At 36.8% G+C, this 23,237-nt stretch overlaps 1 protein-coding gene across 1 annotated transcript in view; it reads left to right on the top strand.

Annotated features, from left to right (window-relative positions):
• The window catches only part of NEIL3 (nei like DNA glycosylase 3), a 52,247-nt gene that overhangs the window by 28,206 nt on the left and 804 nt on the right, over positions 1 to 23,237 (top strand). The window contains exons 3-9 of the mRNA XM_053595774.1: positions 2,580 to 2,714; positions 2,996 to 3,209; positions 6,175 to 6,249; positions 7,841 to 8,007; positions 13,935 to 14,104; positions 15,898 to 16,318; positions 21,528 to 21,702. Coding sequence (XP_053451749.1) covers positions 2,580 to 2,714; positions 2,996 to 3,209; positions 6,175 to 6,249; positions 7,841 to 8,007; positions 13,935 to 14,104; positions 15,898 to 16,318; positions 21,528 to 21,702 — 1,357 coding nt within the window. The remainder of the gene's footprint in view (positions 1 to 2,579; positions 2,715 to 2,995; positions 3,210 to 6,174; positions 6,250 to 7,840; positions 8,008 to 13,934; positions 14,105 to 15,897; positions 16,319 to 21,527; positions 21,703 to 23,237) is intronic.

Genomic DNA, 23,237 nt, shown 5'->3' with positions numbered 1-23,237 from the left:
GGTGACTCACACCTGTAATCCCAGCATCTGGGAGGCCGAGGTAGGCCGGATTGCTTGAGCTTAGGAGTTTGAGCTTGCCTGAGCAAGAGTGAGACCCCGTCTCTAAAAATAGCCAGGAGGGCTATTGTGTCGGGAGGCTGAGGCAAAAGAATCACTTGAGCCCAAGAGTTTGAGGTTGCTGTGAGGTATGAGCTATGGCATTCAACTCAGGGTGACTGAGTGAAACTCTGTCTCAAAAAAAAAAAAATATATATATATATAGTAATAATAATGATAGCCTGGAAGAATGTGGCTGATGTTTATAATAAGATCAGGACTTATTTATGCATTTCTTTTAGGAAGCAATTTCTTAACTATTTTCATACCACAATTAAGTTTTTAGCTTGGGCATAATTTTTACATTAGAACTTTGGTTGTAAATGACAGAAAACCCAACTCCAGCAAGTTCAATAACTGTTATAGGAATGTGGGATGTCTAATGAAACCTAGAGTTGATACTGGTGGGGTTCCAAGAGAACTAGATGCATAGACTGCCTTCATTTCTTCAGTCTGCTCCTCACTGAAATCTGCTCTGGTCTCTGCAGTCGGGCCACCTTTAGCTTCTCCAGGCCCATGTTGGGAAGCATTTCCATAAACAGCTTTCATATTAAATCTCTTAATAGTAAGTAGAAACTGATCACTCTGCATCCTAATAATTGATCAGGATTCATCAGGAGATGTAATGAATCTAGCTTGGGTATTAATGGATCAGTTTGGGACAGGTGTCCTTTCCTAAATGAACTATATGAAAAGCCTGAGATCGGAGGAAGAAATAGACTAGTCCAATTGGAGCTAATGCCCACCTTGGACCAGGCAGGTGTGGTTGCAAGCAGACTTAAGTTATGCAGAGTAAATGGTCTCAGGTAACTTTTTAGATTAAGGGTAGAAGGACCTTGAGGAGGATTGAGGTAGAAATAAGTGTCTAATAACATTTTTCTAAGTTAGTTATAAGGAATCTTGAAAAGCAAGTGAAACACTTGAAATCTCTTTCCTGAAAGTATTTTAATATGGACCTATTTCTTGGTCTATAAAAATCAGTATGTCAGCTATTACAACAATAAATGTTTTCAGTGGCTCAAAATTTTTCATGGCAGTGTATATTTTTGACAATTTAAGATTAATTAGAGCTCAATTATAATACTTAGCTATTAAATAGAAACAAAATTAAAATGAAATAACCAGTTATTTTATGCACATTTTTCTCTAAATTGAATAAATTTATTATATGAGAAAGGCATATACTTATTTGATTTAGGGTTCTTATTGGGGCTAGTCCTGCATTTCAATTGAGTCTTAACCTTTGAGAGTTTTGATGTAGATGTGATTTCATTATAGAAAGTGATTTAGAATCTACTTTCTGAGCCATGCAGCTGAAAAGATTTTAGATATGATGGCTTCTAGGCATAACAGTTGTACACCTTTCACTGGGGTTGGAGCTCCCTGAGCTAAATTATGGAGTACTTACAGGCACACATTTTTCCTGTCCAGCACCACGGGGCATGTAAAATGCATTTGTGATTGATAGTAGGGCACGCAGAGTTTAAAACCCACATTTTTGAAGTTATACTGGTTAACCTTGTACAATACTATAACATGGTGCTTTGGAATTAGAAGCATAGAGTAGTAACATTTGCTGCCAAAAGAGCCATATTTATTAACTCAACAAAGCCATAAGGAGAAGGAATTGAAAGGCAGGACACAGTACATTTCATCTTGAGAATCATTTTTGATCATCATTGGTGGTCTCACAGAACCTTTTTTTTTTTTTTTTTTTTTTTTTTTTTACTGAACCTGCTAATCAATTCTATAAAATCTGAAAGGTTATGAATTTTTCATCACTACATTGTAGCTTTAAAGTTAACTGTAAATATTTATAAATCTCTTTCCAACATACATAAAAGTAAAAGAAAACAAAAAGAATTGAAGACAATAGCATTTTAACTTATTCTCTCTCTCCCTCTTTTTATTCTTTTTAATATTTTTTGATATATAAGATTGTGCAAAAAATTGTTCCAATAATTTTTTTAGTAAAGAATATCTGAAACTGTAGATGTTATTGTGCAATAGACAAACATTTTCAATCCATTGTGGCTAGAAATAAGGAATTTCAATGTTAGTGGCTTTGTAGAATTTATAAAAACACAAACTACAGGCAATTTAAATTTAGCCTTATCTCATCCCAAGTCTTTGAATCTGAGAAAAAGCCAAGAAATGCTAGATGGTTCTGTGAATGAAAGATACTTCATCTGACAAGAAAAGAAGAGCAAGGGTATGTTTTCTTTGGCTTACTATTGAGGCTTTATTATTTCCCTGAGAAGTTATTTTATTTGTGAGTTGAAAAACTGATGGTAGCTTTGTAAGGATACAAAGCCATAACAGAGAAATCCATAATTGTATCAGCTACCATTTCTTGCCCATTAAAGGTGCCTATCCTGGTTAACATTTGTTTACTTAAAACCCAAAAAATGAAGTAAAAGGAAAAAAATATGATATATGTTATACTTTCTGCTGCTCAAAAAAAGGATTTGATTTTTTTTCAGGATTCATTTTGGAATGAAAGGCTCAATCATGATTAATCCTCTTGAGTATAAAAACAGAAATGGAATTTCTCCTGTTTTTGAAATACAGCTTTCCAAAGATTTGATTTGTTTCCTTGACTCAGCGGTAGAACTAAGGTAAAAAATAAAATAAAGGTGCTCCAGCTGCAAAACCGCAGAACTTGTTTTAGGATGTCATATGTATTAATCATAATAATAAATAAATGAATGAATGAAAACCCATTTTAAAGGAGGCTTCAAATAATATAATTTGTTAAGGTTTTCATTGTTTGCATATATAACTCTTATGCCCTGATTAACATAAAGTGTTGATATTTATACCAAAGCTCATTTTAAGTGACACTTTGTGAAATTGTAACCAGACTTATGATTAATGTGTTTTATATTTCTTTCTATAGAAACTCAGTGGAGAGCCAACAGAGAATAAGAATGATGGGAGAATTAGATGTATGTTCACCTAAATTTAGTTTCTCAAGAGCAGAAAGTGAAGTTAAAAAGCAGAAAGGTCGCATGCTATGTGATGTGTTAATGGATCAGAAAGTGTTGCCTGGCGTAGGGAACATCATCAAAAATGAAGCTCTCTTTGACAGTGGTCTCCACCCAGCTGTTAAAGTAAGTTATAAGTGTTTTTTAAAATTATGTCTCTATTTTTCAGTACTGTGAAGGGACCAGTGTGAGTACTTAAACCTGTGTCATAGTAACACCCTCTTCTCAGGCCTGAGTTGTCTTTCTTCCCGTCTTTGTGTTCACTTCTCAGCTCACCATCTCTGATAGCCATGTTTAAAATTACCATGTACATCCCCTCCTTCCTCTCCACACCTCACATCCCCAGTCTAATTTAACTTGCCTTGCTTTTTATTTTCTCCATACCATTTATCACCTTTATATATAACATAATATTTACTTGTTAGATTTATTGTTTAAAACTGCAATCTCAGCCGGGCGTTGTGGCAGGCGCCTGTAGTCCCAGCTACTCGGGAGGCTGAGGCAAGAGAATCGCTTAAGCCCAGGAGTTGGAGGTTGCTGTGAGCCGTGTGACGCCACGGCACTCTACCCAGGGCCATAAAGTGAGACTCTGTCTCTATAAAAAAAAAAAACTGCAGTCTCCAACCCCCAGGCCATGGACGTGGCCTGTTAGGAAGCAGGCCACGCAGCATTACCACCTGAAACCTACCTCGTGTCCCTTTACTTTCCCAGCTCCCCAACCCTGTCAGTGGAAAATTGTCTTCCATGAAACTGGTCCCTGGTGCCAAAATGGTTCAGTCCATAGCCTATTACGAACCAGGCTGCACTGCGGGAGGTGAGCGACAGATAAGGGAGTGAGGCTTCAGCTGTGTTTACAGCCACCCCCCATCTCTCACATCACTCACAGCCTGAGTTCCACCTCCTGCCTCCCTATCCATGGAAAAATTGTCTTCCATGAAACCAGTCCTTAGTACCAAAAGGGTTGAGGACTGCAGGTTTAAAATCTATCCCCTCCTGCTAGAATGCAATCTCTGAAGTCCACAAGGGTCTGTTTTATTCACTGACATATCCAAACTTATAAATACAGTGTCTGGCACGTGGTAGCCATTAGAAGGTATTTGTGTAAATGTGTGAATGAACTAAACTCACTGCTTCCTTTTTCTCTATCAAATACATGCTAAATACACATTCTGTACACACTCATACGCTCCTATTTACAGCTATTGGTGACATTTGAAAATGCTGTATGAGTGGAATGAGGAGCATAGAAGTCAGGTAGGGACTGAGGAATGAGCAATCTGTGAAACAAAATTTAGAGTTCTTGTTCAAATCAGTTAGATTGAAGCGGAGATCAGACTGCTAGAGGGGATACCAAGATAAGGAATGAGTTTGTTGTGGTGGGGTTTTTTCCTTCTTCAGCAGGAAAGACCTGAATCTATTTATATGTTGCAGCAAAGAAAAAAAGAAAAAAACTGGTAGAGCAGGAGAGGTTAAAATTACAGAAAAGAGAATGGTGGTAATTAACAGGGCAAGGTTCTGAGAACTTCAGAGTTAGAATCCAAACCCAGGTGGAATGTATATATTTTAGTTTCTAGGTAAGAACTCTGCATTAAGTCTCTAAGTCTTTTATCTAGATTTGTTCTTATTAGCTAAATTATTTTTACTTAATAATTAACTCTGTTGACTGAATTATTTTCTTGCATAAATCCAAAGATAACTCTGTACTTTGTGTGGATACCTCTAGATAGTTTTGGAAAACATAAACCAGTAGCAATTAAGTTTTATAAGAAACAAATTAATGACAGTTTAAATTAGGTAGTTCAGTGTGGAAATAATGAAATAGAATTTTAACAGAAATGAGCCTTCTAAAATCATTTAGACCTTTGTGGAAAATGTTTTTGAAGAAAGAACACAGGTATTATTATGTGTGATGCACAGTCAGTCCTGTGAAACACCCATGTATAAAAAATTGGCCCTCTATATAAGTGGGTTTCATATCCTGGGAACATTGTATTTTCAATCTTGTTTGATTGAAAAAGTCCATGTCCAAGTGGACCTAGTCAGTTCAAACCTATGTTGTTTAAGAGTCAACTGTACATACACATATTTCTGCACATACAGAAAGGGTAAGACACTAGCCAGGATTTCTTCCAGAATTACCATTGAAAGGACATGTGTGAAATAATAATTAATTAGCCTTGGTCACAAAAAAATGCTTTAGTAACTTCTGTTTCTGAGTTCTTCCATGTATCAATAAGCACTTTGATATTAATGCTTGTACATAAATTCATACCTCTTTAAGGCCTGAGAGTGAACTTGATAGTTTTCTACTCCTGTGCCTATTTTTTCTCTCTCTCTCTTCTTTCATTCTGTTTTACGTTTTTCTTTTTCATTTTTTTTCAAATCCAGCAAGACTTTTCAAGGTGCCTCATGGACAATTCTGGGACTTTGAAGATGTTTAATACAGAAAAAATATTCAATAACTACTTGAATTTACAGTTAAAATGTATAAATAGGAATGGTGGTTTTAGCACTAGCAATTAAAAGTTACATATATGAGAAATAGAATTCTAGAAGATACACATATATAGTTGACCCTTGAATGACTCAGGGGCTGGGGCACTGACCTGCATAGTTAAAAATCTACAGGCAACTTTTGACTCTAAAAATTTAACTACTAATAGCCTACTATTGACTAAAAGCCTTACTGGTAAGGTAAAGTCAATTAACACAAATTTTGTGCCTGGGTTATGAACTGTAGTCTTAAAGTAAGCTAGAGAAAAGAAACATTATTAAGACAATCATAAGGAAGAGAAAACATATTTACTATTCATGGAGTGGATCATCATAAAGGTCTTCATGCCCATTAGCTTCACCTTGAGTAGGCTGAGGAGGAGTCGGGGCAGGGGGGGGGAGCTGACCTTGCTGTCCCAAGGGGAGCCAAGAGGGAAGGAACCTGCAGGTGAGCGGACCCTCTCGGTTCACACCCATGTTCAAGGATCAATTGTATTTTAAATCAATTTATAGTTATCTTTAACAGAATCAGCAAGTGTTTATTTTTTTAAAATAATTAGCAAATTATGAAACTACACTCAGTTTTTTTCATTTTAAGGCTTATCAGTTAACAGATGAACAGACCCATCACCTTGTGAAAATGGTACGTGATTTCAGCATTCTCTTTTACAGGGTAAGAGCAAATTTTTCAACTGTGTAAAATATTAGTGGTTTCTCTTTTAATTGCACCAGGAATGTCAAAGCTGTATGTAGCCATCTAGTGGTAAGTGTATGGAGACGCAATAAAGAGAGTGACATTTTGTGGGTATAATTAACATCTTGAAATTCTAGGTCACAGGTCAGTTAAAACGTGTTTAATTACGATTATGTTAAATTATCTTTATACTAAGTTGAAGAGCAGCAATGTTAGCATTTTACACATTCTTGTTCTGTTTTTGGACATATAGGTTATAGAAAGTCGAGACAAGCCTATAATAATACTGCAGAACAAATAGATCTTAGTTCACTCAGGCTTTCCCACTTACTGTTTGTGTGGTTTAGATTACTTAGATAGCTACTTAAGTTTAGTTCATCTGCAAAATAGAATGATACTGTTCTGTCTACTACAAAGAGAGTTTTAGGAATGAAGTAAGTACTTGCTAACTTGTAAATTTTAAAAGTTGTACACTATATGCTTAGAGTTCAATAAATACGTTTTATCTTTTAAAGAAAGTATCATAAATATTTCCAGTTTTTATTCCACCGTCCATTTTCTGCATTCAAACTTCTTGTTTTTACTATGTTCAGAAAGTCAGGGGTTTTAGCATTCTTCATTAATTGACCTAAAGTGTTAATGAACCTCTTGCTCTATCGATTTGCCTTGAGTAACGTTGGCTGTTTTTGAATTATGTGTGCTCCCCTCTTCCAGACAAAAGTGACTACAGAAAACTGCTCATTTTTTGCCCAGATTAAACTGGGTATTGTAATGCTTTGTGTAATTTAATATAAGCTGTGTAATTTTCAGCTCACACATGGTGAGCCATATTTCTGGCTTTTTGAATTTTTACAATGCTGACAGAAGCCCAAAATATTTTCTTTGTAGAAACATTAAATGTTTGTGAACATTTATTTAGAATAAAATTGACAGAAAATATCAAAATATGTTTTGAAAACAGAAATTATACCAAAATGGGACGTGTTCTTTACTAGGATGGTATTTGAATTTTTATTTTATTTTATTTTATTTATTTTTTTAGTGAATCTCTAAGGTTAAAAAATTGTCCTTCAAGTTGACAAAGAAGATGCTCTTGTTAAATGTTGTCCCCTAGAAATAAGCCTTTTGACTGGTAAAACTGAGTGAGCAGCTTCAATGTTCTAAAAATAATCAGATTAAAAGCTAATCTTTGCTTTTTCTTATAACCACGTAATTACCTTTAATTAAAGAAAAACCTTAAAAGGATAAAAGACATTTTAAAATATAGGCCTTTTTTTAATATCTCACTTAGATAAGAGGATAAAGCTATTCCAAGAACAGTTTTGAATACTAATAAGTTATAAAATAATGACAATTATTTCCTACAAATCTTTGACAGATAATACTGAATCTTGTCAATACCCTTTTCTCAGATGAAGGAAAAGATTATATGGACATATGTACAAACATATGTAAATTTTTAATAGATCATTTTCAGAGATAACTGAAGAATTTGTCTTTGGCTCTTCAGCAACACTGTTTTATGGATAGATAACATAATTTGTTTTTAAAATTTATTTCTTTTTTTTAGTGCCATAAAGCAGGATCTGCTGTCTCTAAACATTATAAGGTTTATAAGCGTCCTAATTGTGGTCAGTGTCACTGCAAAATAACTGTGTGTCGCTTCGGGGAGAACAACAGAATGACATATTTCTGTCCTCAGTGTCAAAAAGAAAATCCTCGACATGTTGACATTTGGTAAGATGGCTGATTTGAAAAGATACCATTTGCCCTAGTCATTTAACTATAAGGCTAATAATCAGAGAATAAAAATGAAGAACCATTAGGCTATTCATGATGAAACATAACTCAAAGTACTTAAATGCGGGAATGAAAATAGTAACATCATCAAAAGACCAGAAGGGATCAATGATGATTTATGAACCACTTCTGAATCCTAATAGGAAATCTCTAGATAATACCTAGCCTTTAGCTTTATTCCAGGAGGTATCAATAATTAGAAAAAACCCAACTATCCAAAAGTTTTTGCTTTATTTAGAAATAATATTATAAAACATGGGGAATTTATGTCTTGTCAGTAAAACAACACACTATTATTAAGCACATATGTGGTATGATTCTTTTAGCCACTGAGTATGTCTCTTCCAATTAATTATACATTCTGGAACTGGAGAAATGACCACAGGAGAGGTTTGGGGCCATAGTATAGATGGACTTAAGGTAAAACGCCATCCATTGCTTGACCTGTCTGGTGGACTACAGTGATATGTTGGATCTCTTGGACTTATTGTCAGTTCAGAGCCAATGTCTAGTAATCCTTGAAAAATCTGGTTCTAGAGATACATCAAGTATAGATACATATATGTATGCAATATATACAATTAATTATCTAAACATTTTAAACTATGTTATATTGACAGTGTTCTGGGCCTTGTAAGCTCTCCTCCCTCCTAATTTCATTCTGTTTTATATGTAGGTACTCAGCTGAAGTCTTTGTTTGGAAAACCAATTATACAGTGCAAAATAAATGTTTACATAATAAAAATGCTTGAAAACCAGTTCTATTTGCTCTATTCTTAGATTTTTCTGTGATTAATATATTCCATTTATTTTCTGATGAGTATTTGAACACTTATTTGTTGACTAAGTTATCTCATTTTAAAGTCAACTAAAGAAGTTAGAAAAGCTCAAGAGCCATGAGCTAAATCCTCATGTTCCTTCAGTTGCTAAATTGTGAAGTTGCCCCCAATTTTCCAGTTTTCATTAATCCTGCCATACTCCAGCATCATGTATGCATGTGAATATTGTGTCCTTTAGGGGAAACTGCTTGAGGTATTCCTTTATTAATAATTTTTTTAAAGTTAACTTTTTAAAATTTATTATTTACTTTCTTTAGTAGGGTCTACTACATGCCAGGTCTTGGCAATAAGACAAAATAGAATATAGCCCTCAACATGCACAAGATCTAGTGTGGGTAGTAAAGGAGTAAACAGTGAAGACCCCACAACAGAAGCACTGTAAAGGAGAATGTTTATACTAACGGCAGTGGACGTATAGAGGAGCAAACACTTAAATAAGCCTGGGAAGGGCAAGAAAGTCTTTCTGAACGAGGTGATATTTGAGCTTGGTGTAGAAGGAAATAGGAATTCGTCGAAGACAAGAAGTAGGACAAGGATTTCTTGGAAGAGGAAATGGCACAGAGGGAATATCTTGTGTATATGGGTCTTGTGTATATGGGTGTTTTTAATCTTTAAGAAAACATATTCAGTCTCTAAAGCCATCTAGTTTGGAAACGTACTGTTAACTGGTTGCCAGTCAGGGAGAATTCAGCGGTGTTTGCACACTAATCCTCAGAGTAGGTATATGACCTGGCACAGCCTTTGGAGGGCATGGAGTAATCAGAGGGCACTTGGGAAAGAAACATAAGAAAACCTCTGATGGGCTATGCTTGGTAGGATAAGCTTGTTCTGGGAAGAGGGTTTGATTGCATAGTTGCTATATTTACAACAAAATTCAAAAGGGATTCTTTTGACTACAATGAAAAACTCAGATCAAATTATCATAAACTAAAATGTTAGTTTACGGGTCATGTAGCCAGAATAAGTATCTATTAGCTTAATTAATGGAAAAGCTATAGGAACCAGACCCTTAGAGACTGCAGCTGACTCTTTACAGGTGGAATTAATAGGAAGAGTAAAGGCAAGTCTAAGCCACTTCCTGCTTGCCTCAAGCCTCGCCTTAATAAGTTCCTTCTGGTTTTAGCAGAAGAGCTACATTCTTAAGGGCTTTCAGTACTCCAAGAATACGGATTCAAAGTGGACCAAGTGAGATAAGCCAGTGCCTCAACTGAAACAACTTCAGCAGCAGCTTGGAAGTTCTTTAAATGCTGTTTTATTCACTTAGTTGTGTTTTTTTTTGTTTGTTTTTTTGTTTTGTTAAAAAAAAATCAGTTTCTTCCCATGCTAGTAACTTGTCTTCATGGAGAAGTACAGATTCCTTGGAGACCCCGTTGTCCTCCATTCCCATGCCCCAATCCCCACCTGCCCTAGTCTGAGATGGCAATTGAATTAGGCAGTATTTACACTGCTGAGAGAATGCACAGAGGAAAGGGAGGAATGCCCAGGAGAGAGTCCACTATTGCCTTAACTTTGGTGATTAAAAGAAGAAAAGGTGCCCATGGGATCCATGATCATGGGAATGAATAAAGATAGGAAGTGGTTGAGACAGTCAGATTCAGCTGAGTTAAGAGGGGCTGGGGCTGCTGAGGAACGCCACTTTATTTGCTAACTGTGAAATTGGGGTAAATGATTTTCAAGAAGGCAGTTTTTGTTTGTTTTGAGACCGTGACTCTGTCACTCTGGGTAGAGTGCTGTGGCATCATCATAGCTCACAGCAACATCAAACTCCTGGATTTAAGTGATCCTCCTGCCTCAGCCTCCTGAGTAGCTGGGACTACAGGCACCCACCAGCATGCCCAGCTGGTTTTTCTAGTTTTAGTGGAGACGGGGGTCTCGCTCTTGCTTAGGCTGGTCTCCAACTCCTAAGCTCAGGCAATCCACCTGCCTTGGCCTCCCAGAGTGCTGGGACTACAGGCGTGAGCCACTGCACCTGGCCAAGAAGTCAATTTTAGTAAGTTTTAATAGGTATGAAGGAACAAAATTTGCTCATTAAACCTACGTTTATGGAATATTGATAGAATACTATATTCCAGTGGAAAGAGATATTTTTAAGAAAAACCTGTCTATCCATGTAAGATACCAGACAGACAGTGAGTGATTGCTGAATCTCTGGGCTCCCCAGAGCATTGGCCACAGTGGGGCATAGTGACAGGGAAGACTTATCTTGACAGCGTGGGCAGATAAGTCCCTGAAGAGACTGTTGAAAAGATCTGATGATTTGTCCAGATCTGGGGGTGGGAGAAAGTTTTCAAAGAATAGCCCAGAAAATCCGAATCCTCTGACTTGCTCCAGGAAAGATAAGAAGGCCTGTGAGACTGACCAGAGCAGAAGGAATGAAGGACAGAAAGATGATCTGCCTGGCCAGAACTGGAGGACAGGCAGAACCTGCTTGGTTATAAAAGAAGTTTCCATTTTATTCTGAGTATAACCGGAAGTCTTAAGAGGGTTTTGAATAGGCATAAAATAACTATATGTTAACACATTGTTGACCAGTCACGAGTTACCCAGTAACCTGGATAGTTTCTGAGTAAAATTACTGGTCAACAGTGTGTTAACATAGTAGCTGTTCCCTGATTCATTTCTCCCAGTCTCAATTTCCAATTGTTTCAAATTCAGTCTGTTTTATTCTTTCTCCCCTCCTCATCTCAGCTGCTTATAATACAGAATCACTTTTTGTTTCTAACATCTTAAATCACAGCTCAGAAGTTTTGGCCAGATCTCCTGAGTGATGCTGGTACCTTTTACTGAGAGGAGACAAGCCAGTGGAGCTGCAGATCGGAGGATCATGAATTTTATTTCTATCAGTTTCTTGCCCCTGCTGGAACAAATGACCACAATCTTGGTAGCTTAAAGTAACAAATGTATTTGCTCAAATTCTAGATGCCAGAAATTCAACATCAGTTTCATTGGCCGAGATTAAGGTGTGGGCAGGGCCATGCTCCCTGGGGAGGCTCAAAGGGAGAGTCCCTTCTTCGTATAGTTGATGTGGCTTCCAGCCTTCCTGCTATGTGGCTGCATCACTCCCATTTCCGCCTCTCTTACAAGGACTCTTGTAATTGGGTTAAGGGACCACTTGTACAATCCAGGATACTCTATGTTAAGATCTTCTTTATATCTGCAAAGGCCTTCTTTACAAAGTAACATTTATGGGATCCTGGGATTATGGCCTAGTATCTTTGGGACGCCATCATTTGGCCTACTGCAATATGTCAAGTTTAAGATTCCTGTTACTTACCCAGGAGGAGATTGGGAAAAATTTACAAGTGGATGATTAAGAAATAGAGCAGTGGGGAAAAAATGCTTCCAAAGCCTCTATATGTAACAATAAATATCCCCTTATGATTAGGGAAGCCTGTAGGACAAAAGAAGATAAAAGTAGTGAAATCAGAAGGTCATTTAACTTGTGCTTAACTATAATGAACGCACCATGTTGCCTTTAAAATAAGTTAAATTCTGTAGAAGGTGTGAATGAGAAATATTGAGTACCATTAAAAGTCTATCAGGGGTCCTCAAACTTTTTAAACAGGGGGCTAGTTCACTGTCCCTCAGACTGTTGGAGGACCAGACTATAGTTTAAAAAAAAAAAAACTATGAACAAATTCCTATGCACACTGCTCATATCTTATTTTGAAGTAATAAAACAAAACTGGAACAAATACAATCACATCACCACATGCGGCCCGCGGGCCATAGTTTGAGGACCCCTGGCTAGGTAAATAAAGATTTAAGAATCATATTGAGATGTATCTGACTTTCAGATTTTCTTATGCTATTTATTATTTTATCTGACATGCCAGATTTTAAAAACTGGTGTAATTTTATGTAAGGAACAAAATATTGCAGAAGACAAGCTTATCTTTGAAAGTTAAAGCACTTGTGTTCTGAAATGTAAGGTACATAGCCCTTACTCTGGAAGAGGTTTTTTCAGAATGCATGTTTGGAGTCATGCAAGGAATCCATGGTACTGCCAGGGATGCTGAACCATGTGATGGGCAACCTATGGGTGGGCATTGGAGAATAGGACTGTATCAGAGATTTATAAAGTCACTTTGTGCAACAATAAATTATCAGCAAAGAACTTCAGGTGGCCAGCTATGGTGTCTCATGCCTGTAATCCCAGCACTCAGAGAGGCCAAGGCAGGTGGATCGCCTGAGCTCAGGAGTTGGAAACCAGCCTGAGCAAGAGCAAGACCCTGTCTCTACTAAAAATAAAAAAGCTAGCCTGGTATGGTGGTGGGGGCAAGAGGACCACTTAAGCCCAAGTATTTGAGGTTGCTGTGGGCTATGATGCCATAGTGACGGAGATGCCAAGGTGATGGAGTGAGACTGTCTCAAAAAAAAGCAAGTTTCAGTTGGAAAATTGTGGTTTTACATTTGTGGCCAAAAATCACGGTTGGTTTTATTGTTTGCTTACTAATCTATTAGTTACATATCCATCAGGAAAGAGTTTTACATGAAGGGAAATAACACAAGAATAGATTATCTTTGTTCTTCAGGACAGATCAGTGAATTGATAACATGGTATAGTACTGAGCGGATACTGCAGAGATATTCCAGAATGCCTAGAGTTCTCTTCAAGTCACATGAAGTAAATGTAAACTTTCTCAGTTTACTTTTCAATCCTCTAATTTCTGTATAATTCATTTTTCTCCCTGCCTGATTTGGTTAAAAGATATTTTAATTTTGATTTTTTAATACTTAACATGTTATTTGAACAATACCTAGTGTTATGTCAAATATTTTTGGTTAAAAAAAACAATTCTTTCACTCCAAATAAAAACTTTTATTTGTTATTTCTGACTTTAACAGCATTCAGTAGGGTTCAAGTGAAAACATTTTATTCTAAGATACAGATGTAACTTGTAAGCCATGATGAACAGGTAGCATTGGAATGTTGATGATTCTATAATAGTTTTCAACTTAGAATGTCTAAGAACAAGGCAATAATAACAAACTTAATGACTAATTTTTAAAATTATTTTGTAGCAATTTACCAGCTAGAAATACTATAATCAGTTGGATACCCAGCAAGGTGGACCATCTTATGGACACTGTGGCTCGGAGATCTGAAGAAGAATGGACATGTGGAGTATGTACACTAATAAATAAGCCATCTTCTAAGGCATGTGACGCTTGCTTGACCTCAAGAGCTATGGGTAAGACTGAATTTTGATTTTGAGTGTGTTATGTCCTAAGAGGTTAATTATATGAAGTCTTGTACCATCTTGATATTCCATAACTAAGTTAAATGTTTTTTCTACCTAAAGATTTAAAGGAATTGCCAGATTTTCTATGTAAACCATGCTAATATTCTGTTGAATATATATTTTTTTAAAACAAGGAGAGAAACATGCTTGGGCTAAAATAGTATGTGCCTTTGTAATCTCAAAAAGCAGAGATGATCACATCTGTTCTCTACTGTTTCTAATGAATTATTCAATAAAGCTTTGTTTTATGCAGATTTCAGCAACTTTTGAGTTTGTTATTCAGTCCAAGTGTGTCATAAATTGAAAGGGAGGGTTTCTGTAAGAATATCTTTGCAGGTGGAATAGAAAAATGCTGATTTTTTCCTCTTCTTTATCTTTCCTACCCCTTGTTATTAAAATCTGTACCCAGACAATTGTACTGATTTCATTGAAATCCTTCAAAATAACTCTCTAAAGCTCACGATTTCATGCATTTAGAGAATGTAAAACCTCTGAGGAAACCTGTGATTAAGAACCATCTCATTGCTGCAGCTTCTATTGTGTTCTCAGAGCGTTCTTTCTTTCTTCAATTAGAGATGAGAAAGTTCATTCTTGACTTATGAACCCCTACATTGTGCTCCTGTCATACTGTGTTTTGTTCCATGGGCCAGAAAGGCAGGCATCACCCCTTGCACCGCTTTGTTGCTAGCAGAAGGAGCTACACCTCCTATTTCCCACCGAGTACACAGAAAACCACCATCTTCAAGTTTACACTCAAATTTCAGCATTCTGAAATGCCTTTACACATCTCATTAACTATTCTGCTAATTTTCTGAGTATGAAAAACATGTATCTTAACAACAATATAGAACATATTATAATAGAGAATCCAAAATCCTAGGATAAAACCAAAATTCAGGGGCGGCGCCTGTGGCTCAGTCGGTAAGGCGCCGGCCCCATATACCGAGGGTGGCGGGTTCAAACCCGGCCCCGGCCAAACTGCAACCAAAAAAATAGCCGGGCGTTGTGGTGGGCACCTGTAGTCCCTGTAGTCCCAGCTACTCGGGAGGGTGAGTCAAGAGAATCGCTTAAGCCCAGGAGTTGGAGGTTGCTGTGAGCTGTGTGAGGCCACGGCACTCTACCAGGGGCCATAAAGTGAGACTCTGTCTCTACAAAAAAACAAACAAACAAACAAAAAAAACAAATAAAAATAAAAAAATACAGGAAAATAATAAAAATTATAAAAAAAAAAAAAACAACAAAATTCAGTCTTACCCATAGGCCTTGAGGTCAAGAGACATTGTATTTAATAAATGATAAGTCTTTATAATTCATCTTAGTTAAAACAAGCTTTTCACTTTGTCTTGCCATTCACAGACACATCCCGGAGAGTTAGAAATAGGCCTCTAACTGCTGACCTAAAGATTTATGGGGTATCATCTCTTAATTATCACTGCTTTAATACCTTGCCTGATATTAGTAAAATGGATAGCCAAATGACCTTTAAATGCTTAAGTATAATATAAAGCAAATACCAATCTTTGGTTAAACCCATCTCTGGGTCCCTAAAAGTTGTTGAAATTTTGCATTTTAAATAATGTTTCATTTCCTAACCTAATTCTGACCTGTTCAAGCTGACTTCATAATAGTAGTTTTATATGTCAGTTCATTGTAAGAAAGTAAACTAATTTTTTTAGTTAAAAATGTTTTGAATAGTCAATATGTTATATTTATGTTACAGAACTGTTTATGTCTTCTTTCAGATTCAGTGCTCAAGAGTGAAGAAAATCTTATTGCCTTTAACAACTTAATGAAATTTCCTTGTAATAGCTTCAGAAAACCAGATAGAGAAGTGAAAATCAACAGGAAAACTGCATTTGGAACCACAACCCTTGTCTTGAGTGATTTTAGCAATAAATCCAGTACTTTGGAAAGAAAAACAAGCCAAAACCAGATGCCAGAGGGGGAATTTCCCAACTCTCTTCCTACTAATGTTTGTTTTAGTGATACACAGCACCCCTCCAAGGAGAGAAGAAACTGTCTAACTCAACTATCTAGCAAAGTAAACATATCACCTGCAGTCTGCACTGAGTCTAAATTATTCAGTCCAGCACATAAAAAATTGAAAACAACCCACTACTCATCACCAGATCTCAAAAGTTGCAACCCTGGATTATCTAAAAGGTATGATGCTTCTAACCTTGATCTTTTAGGTATTTTGTATTAAGTTGTAAGAAGACAGAAACATTATCCATTGCTAAGGAAGTTGAATTGATTTGGGTAATGTAAATCCAACACTCAAAGATTCCTTTCCCTTCTCTAGTTTAAAATGTTAGAGATGGGAAGGAAATGAAAAATAGAATTGCTTACCTCCATCTATAAAAAGTTCTTTTTTTCTGATGGCAAACATACACTTGCTCTATACAGAATATTTGGAAAAGATTGGAAAATACAAAGAAAAATACTTAAGTCACTCATAATCATAGCAGCTATCAATAACCACTTTTAGCATTTTTTGTATTTCCTTCCAGTGGAAGATAGAAGGAAAACTGTCATTTATAGAAGTTTAGTAAGTATCCTGTGTTCTGCAGAGAGGGATTTGAGTGGCTTTTTTTGGTGACCTTTCTGTTACAGAACTTGGCTGCATCTCGACACCCACCCATTTAGGGATGATGGTCCTGAAGAGCATCCTTGCTACTTTTGTATCTGAAATTCAGAAGTCGTGATTCCAGTTAACAAATACTGCCAGAGCAGATATGTTTTATGGAACTTTTGCAGAAATTTTAAGACACAATGTCATCAACCCTTTTCCTTAATGATTACTGGCAGCTCCTGAACCAATTTCTTCTGACCATCCTTTGTCTCACCTAGTCTCTTTATCTGAGCTTCCTAACTGTCACAACTTGATGTTAAGCTTCCATCAGAGAGGCATTTCTCTAAAACTTTCCTTTCTTCATCTTCTTTTTTTTTTTAGACAGAGTCTCACTCTGTCACCCTAGGAAATAAGCTTTTAGGATTCCTAGAGGTTGGTTTATAGTATACCAAGTAGCTGGGACTACAGGCACCAAAATGCCTGGCTACTTTTTCTTTTTCAGTAAAGACAGGGTCTTGCTCTTGCTTAGGCTAGTCCGTAACTCCTGAGATCAAGTGATAAGCCCACTGAGGCCTCCTAGAGTGCTGTGAGTACAGGCATGAGACACGATTCGCAGCCCCAAATTTTCTTTTCTTTTATTTTATTTTTTTTTTTTTTTTGTAGAGACAGAGTCTCACTTTATGGCCCTCGGTAGAGTGCCGTGGCCTCACACAGCTCACAGCAACCTCCAACTCCTGGGCTCAAGCGATTCTCTTGCCTCAGCCTCCCGAGTAGCTGGGACTACAGGCGCCCGCCACAACGCCCGGCTATTTTTTGGTTGCAGTTTGGCCGGGGCCAGGTTTGAACCCGCCACCCTCAGTACATGGGGCCGGCGCCTTACCGACTGAGCCACAGGCACTGCCCCCAAATTTTCTTTTCTAAGCTTTTTCCCCCTTATAAAGCAAAAGTCTTTAATCTAGCATTTTGAAGTGAAGAATTTTTAACATGTGAAGCAAAGATTCTTCCCATGTGTGTCTTTTCTTGCCACTGGGAGACAAGCAGAGAAAGAGTTAGTGTCATCCCTGGATATATATGGGGGTTGGTTCCCACACCACCAGGACACCAAAATTCTCAAATTCTTAAATCCCAAATATAAATGTGGCACATCCTGTATACTTAAAATCATCTCTAGTTTTCTTATAATACCTAATACAATGTTGATAGTTGTTATACCATACTTTTTATTTGTGTTATTTTTCACTGTTTTCTTTCACAGAATATTTTTGATTCGATGTTAGTTGAATCAATGGATGTGAATACTCTTTAGCTGACTGTTCTTCGGGTGGAATCTGTAGTACCTTCAGGTGGGATTCTGGTTGCTCCCTTTTCCTCTATTCCCTTACTGTGCCTTCATTACTGACGGGGAGCTTGCTCCTCAGGGAAGTGGGATGAGGAACCACCTGTGTATATTCCAAACCACCCTCTAGGAATCTCTAAAGTTTATTTCTTAGCAATTCTGAGGCAGTTTTTACCTAATAGATAAATTTATTCCAGGTTTCTTATTCTGACATCAGTTAATCCTAATGATTTATCTTTGACTGATTTTTTTTTTTTTTTTGGTAAATGTTGTGTTCATAATCATTTATGATAACCAGTTTAACTTTTATCTATGTACTCACATTTGAATTACTCTATATGCCAAACTTTTAACTTCCTCGGTAAATATACCTGTTTTTCACTTTAACCCTAATTAATGTCTCAGGATGAAATCTCTCGAAGGAGTTAAGAGTGTTTGAGTTGGGATGCTGTCCTGTAGGAGCAGGTCATTTTTGAATAGCCTTTTCTGTTCTGTGGCTTAAAGAATAGAGATGATCATCTTAAAATATTATGGTATTTGTACCCACGCAAAATATCTTGGTGTATTTTTATCCCCTCCATGCTTTGTAGGAAATCTTAGACAATTTAACTAATGAATTAGAGATTAAAAAAAAAAAACATTAATTTAACCTTAAATGGTTTCTTCATAAGCCATTAGTAGTAGGACCATATGATTAATCACAGTGCACAGCATTACTTAGAAATGCTGCAGCCTGTGTATGTATTGAATATAAGAACACCAGGACTGAGACTCCACAATCAATCAAGATCAACTAGCAGAATAAATGTCAAGTGATGAAATAAATTCACCCAGTAGCCCTTCTGCACCCAGCTACTTTACAAGGAATAAATTGCAAATTACTGTCATTTATTTCATTTTTCCCCTTGTCTGGCAGCTATAGTGTTCATCTTGTGGACAAGATGCTTAGCAGAAGCTCACAACACAATACTGTTAAAGCAGGTAGTCTACTCATAATTTATGGCTAGTTTATTTTTTCTTTAATAATTATATGGTAATTTGGCTTTTGTGCTCTTAATTATGGATCACATTACCACACAATACACACAGTGTTGATGAGGCACATTTTCAGTTTGGTCTTTAAATATTTGTGAATTCCATCTAGCTACTAGGTTGTAAATTAGATGATTGAACCAATTTTTTTAAGCAGTTAAGAAAAACAACTAGGAACAGTTTAAGTCTTTGATCCAATTATTATAAATACAGCAAACAAAGTGATGTATTTTTAAAGAGCATGTGTTTTAGGTTGAAATATTTCCTGAATTGATGCCAAGGCTGATATAAAAAAGTGAAATGACACTAACAAAATTGTTACTATTTTCTCATGTCTGCTGCATCATGGGGGCTGGAGGTCTGACTTTGATCATGAGTGTAAGCATTGGAACTGTATACTTGTTTCTGGGTCACTTTTTGGAATTTTTAGTCCCTAAAGATTTCAGAACCACCTGAGACCATCCAGGATGAGCCATTTAACGTCTGTTTGATCTCTTAAATAATCCTGGATGACAAAATACATACAATGTGATTAATTAATTAAGAAAAGAATTCAGGTAGTATTTTTATTAAAATAAAATACTCTAAGGCCAAGTATGGGGGCTTATGCCTGTAATCCCAGCACTTTGGGAGGCCAAGGTGGGTGGATCCCTTGAGCTCAGGAACTGGAGACCAGCCTGAGCAAGAGTGGGACCCTGTCTCTTTTTTTTTTTTTTTTTTTTTTTGTAGAGACAGAGTCTCACTGTATTGCCCTCAGGTAGAGTGCCCTGGCGTCACACGGCTCACAGCAACCTCTAACTCTTGGGCGTACACGATTGTCTTGCCTCAGCCTCCCAAGCAGCTGGGACTACAGGCGCCCGCCACAACGCCCAGCTATTTTTTTTTGTTGTTGCAGTGTGGCCGGGGCTGGGTTTGAACCCGCCACCCTTGGCATATGGGGCTGGCGCCCTACTCACTGAGCCACAGGCACCGCTGGGACCCTGTCTCTTAAAGAAAAGCAAAGAAATATTAGCCAGGTGTTGTCGCAAGTACCTGTAGTCCCAAGTACTCAGGAGCCTGAGGCAGGAGAATTGCTTGAGTCCAAGTGTTTGAGGTTTCTGTGAGCTAAGATATCAGGGCACTCTAGCCTGGGCAACAGAGTGAAACTCTGACTTCCAAAAGAACTTTCCTGGGGGGAATGGACAAAGGTGAAAGGTGAGATTGAGGTGGAAGGGAAGGGAAAGGCCCAAATGTCTTCTTTCAAGTTTATACCATCGTTCCTTTCTTGGTGTATAGTATAACAATACCCAGCCATATGCTCTTATTCTTTGTACCCAGGGTATGGTCCACTGAGCAGAGCATTGTTGTATAAATGAGTTTAAATCATTTTCATCACAAACAATAGATGACTTTCTCTGAACATTTCAACTAGATATGATGCCTTAGGTCATCATTATGGAAAAAAATGTGAAAAATGCAATTTAAGGAAAAAGGGAAAACACCTCTGACTTTTAAGTATTTTTAAAAATTATTTTATAGTGAAATTTTATTTAGAAATAAAAAAGATAAACTATTTGGTCATCAAAAAGTTAAAAAATGGGAATATTTAAAAGGGATTTCTGGTTTTAATTAATGTGAACATTTTTTTCTCTTCATCTGGTTTATTAAAAGACTAACTCTCATAAAGATATTAGTAGCATATGCACAATACAGGAAATTGAAAATTATAACAAAGCTCCTTCTCAAAGAGAAAATTCTGCTGCTACAGCTGCAGTCCAAGGCCAGCCTCTGCACGAGGTGTGTGGGGAAAACCTCCAAATACCCTTGATTCTAATTGTGGGGGAGAATAAAGCTTCCCCACTAGCTTTGCAGAATTCACATTTCTGCCCTGCCAGGCAGCCTGTTTCTTGCTGGAATATGATTGCAACTATTACAGTAGCCTTGATCAAAGAAAAGCATAGAAAATTGTCTTTAAGGTGGACAGTGGAGAGAGTGATCTCCATGGCCTTGTCATAGCCACTGATGAAAGTTTGCTACCAATGAGAAAATAATTAGAGAAGATTGTCACTCTCCTTACCTTGGGGGATGGGAGACCGTTGGACTTGAGAATGTTTCAGAGGAAATAAAGTAGCCACACTTTTATGTGGCTAAGACAAGAACTGAGCATTACCAATGAAAACTAAGAAAATCTGACCTTCTGGGTACACATTTTGGTTGTTTTTATCCTTTAGAAATTTAAATTGTTTGGTGCACATAGATAGATTTGGAAGTAAATTACAATTACCTAAGAAACAAAGAATTAATTTGTGTAATTACCTAAAGTCGATCATGGCCCACTTTTTGATATGATTTCTTTTTTTTGTGAGCAAAATTCTAAGATGCAGAGATGAGGTGATGTGAATGACCCCTTTAGCAGTATTACGCTGTAGTTATTTTGTAACCTGTCATTACAGTGAACTTCAGATTAAAATGACAGATGGTCCTTGTACCTCAAATTCCGGCAGTCCTCACTGCAGTAAACACAACCGCCTCTGCGTTCTCCGAGTCGTGAGGAAAGATGGCAACAACAAGGGCAGGCAGTTTTATGCTTGTCCCCTACGTGGGGAAGCACAATGTGGATTCTTTCAAGTATGTGTAAGATTCATCTAGCTTTCTGCAATGTAATTGACCACTTAAGTTATTAAAATGTAACAAATAGCAGTGCTTTTCTAGTTTTACCCTTAAATTTTAAATAGACATATTGGTATTGAGTCTAAAATGTGAATGTTGAAGAACTGAAAATTCAAAGATGTTCAGCCAAAACATAATAATAATAAAACAATGAGTAGGTTATTAGTATATTTCATGATGCCACATTTGTAACCACAAGTCTAGGAGTGTTGTCGCTCTTGACTTGTAAATAAAATAGAAGGTATTAAGCAAAAAGTAAGTATCAGTAATACTTATGTGGCTAAATAATCCAGGATAAGAATTTGGGCTTTCAGACTTCAGCACTGTATCTAAAACTATGATTTATGCCTTGGCCCACAAAAAAAAAAAAAAATTACATATCTAAGATTTGCAATAATCTTAGCAAATCCTGCTATATAAGCTTAACCAAAAAAATGATGGCACAATAACAATTTGGCTAAGGTAGGGGTGTCCAACCAATTTTATGAGGACTTTTTTGCTTATCTGTGGTATGAGATATTATAAAAAGTATGCATGGATCATTTTGTTTTTATGGGTTTCTTTTGTTTTGTTCTTTTGTTTGTTTTTTGGGTTTTTTTTGCTAATCAGCTTTTGTTAGTGATTCTGTATTTAATGTGTGGTCTAAGAGAACTCTTCTTCTTCCAAGGTGAGGCAGAGAAAAAAAGAAAGGTTGGACACCCTGATAGGTTATTTCTCATGCCATCCCAATATCTGAGCATGTCCTTGAAAGTGAATCTGAAATGGGGGACACAAACCTGGGATCCTTTTAATTTCATTTTGTGCTCCTCAGCGTGACATCTTACCATGCTGAGTGTGATTCTAATGTTTAAAGATGAATACAGGGTGGTCATAAAGTTCACGTGCGATTTAAAATAGTGTCCAATTTAAAATTGCACATGAACTTTAAGGCCATCCTGAATTTTTTCAAGTTATGCCTTATGAGAAATGTAAATGAAAAAAAGAAAATATTGTTCTGTTTCAGTGCAGGAATAAAAATTTTCTGGTTGAGCTTATTGAAAGATAAAATAATGTGTCTTCAATGTGACACCTTCCTAAAGGATTTCCCAGGGAAAATAGGATAGTGATTTTAGATCTCAATCCCTGAACAGGATGTGACTCTATCCTACTAAATGCATTGATTTCCTCTTTATGAAGCCTTTATAGATGTAATGGACAAAAGTATTAGCAACATTCGTAATATTGCTAAAAGTATTATCACCTACTTCATACCTCTTATGAGGCCAAAATTAATAAGTATAAGAATAAGAATGCAATCTGCCTAATTTAGTCCGAGTAAGTCCCTATTGGGTTTTCTTTTCCTAAGAGACTAAGGAAGTTTAATATTAGAATCATGAGAAATCTTTGCTCTTACAGTTTTAATTAAAACATATCTATAGGGCGGTGCCTGTGACTCAAAGGAGTAGGGCACTGGCCCCATATGCCAGAGGTGGCGGGTTCAAACCCAGCCTCAG

Source organism: Nycticebus coucang, chromosome 1 (assembly GCF_027406575.1).
Source record: "Nycticebus coucang isolate mNycCou1 chromosome 1, mNycCou1.pri, whole genome shotgun sequence".
Classification (NCBI taxonomy): Eukaryota; Metazoa; Chordata; class Mammalia; order Primates; family Lorisidae; genus Nycticebus; species Nycticebus coucang.
This window is presented reverse-complemented; position numbering and strand designations above follow the sequence as displayed.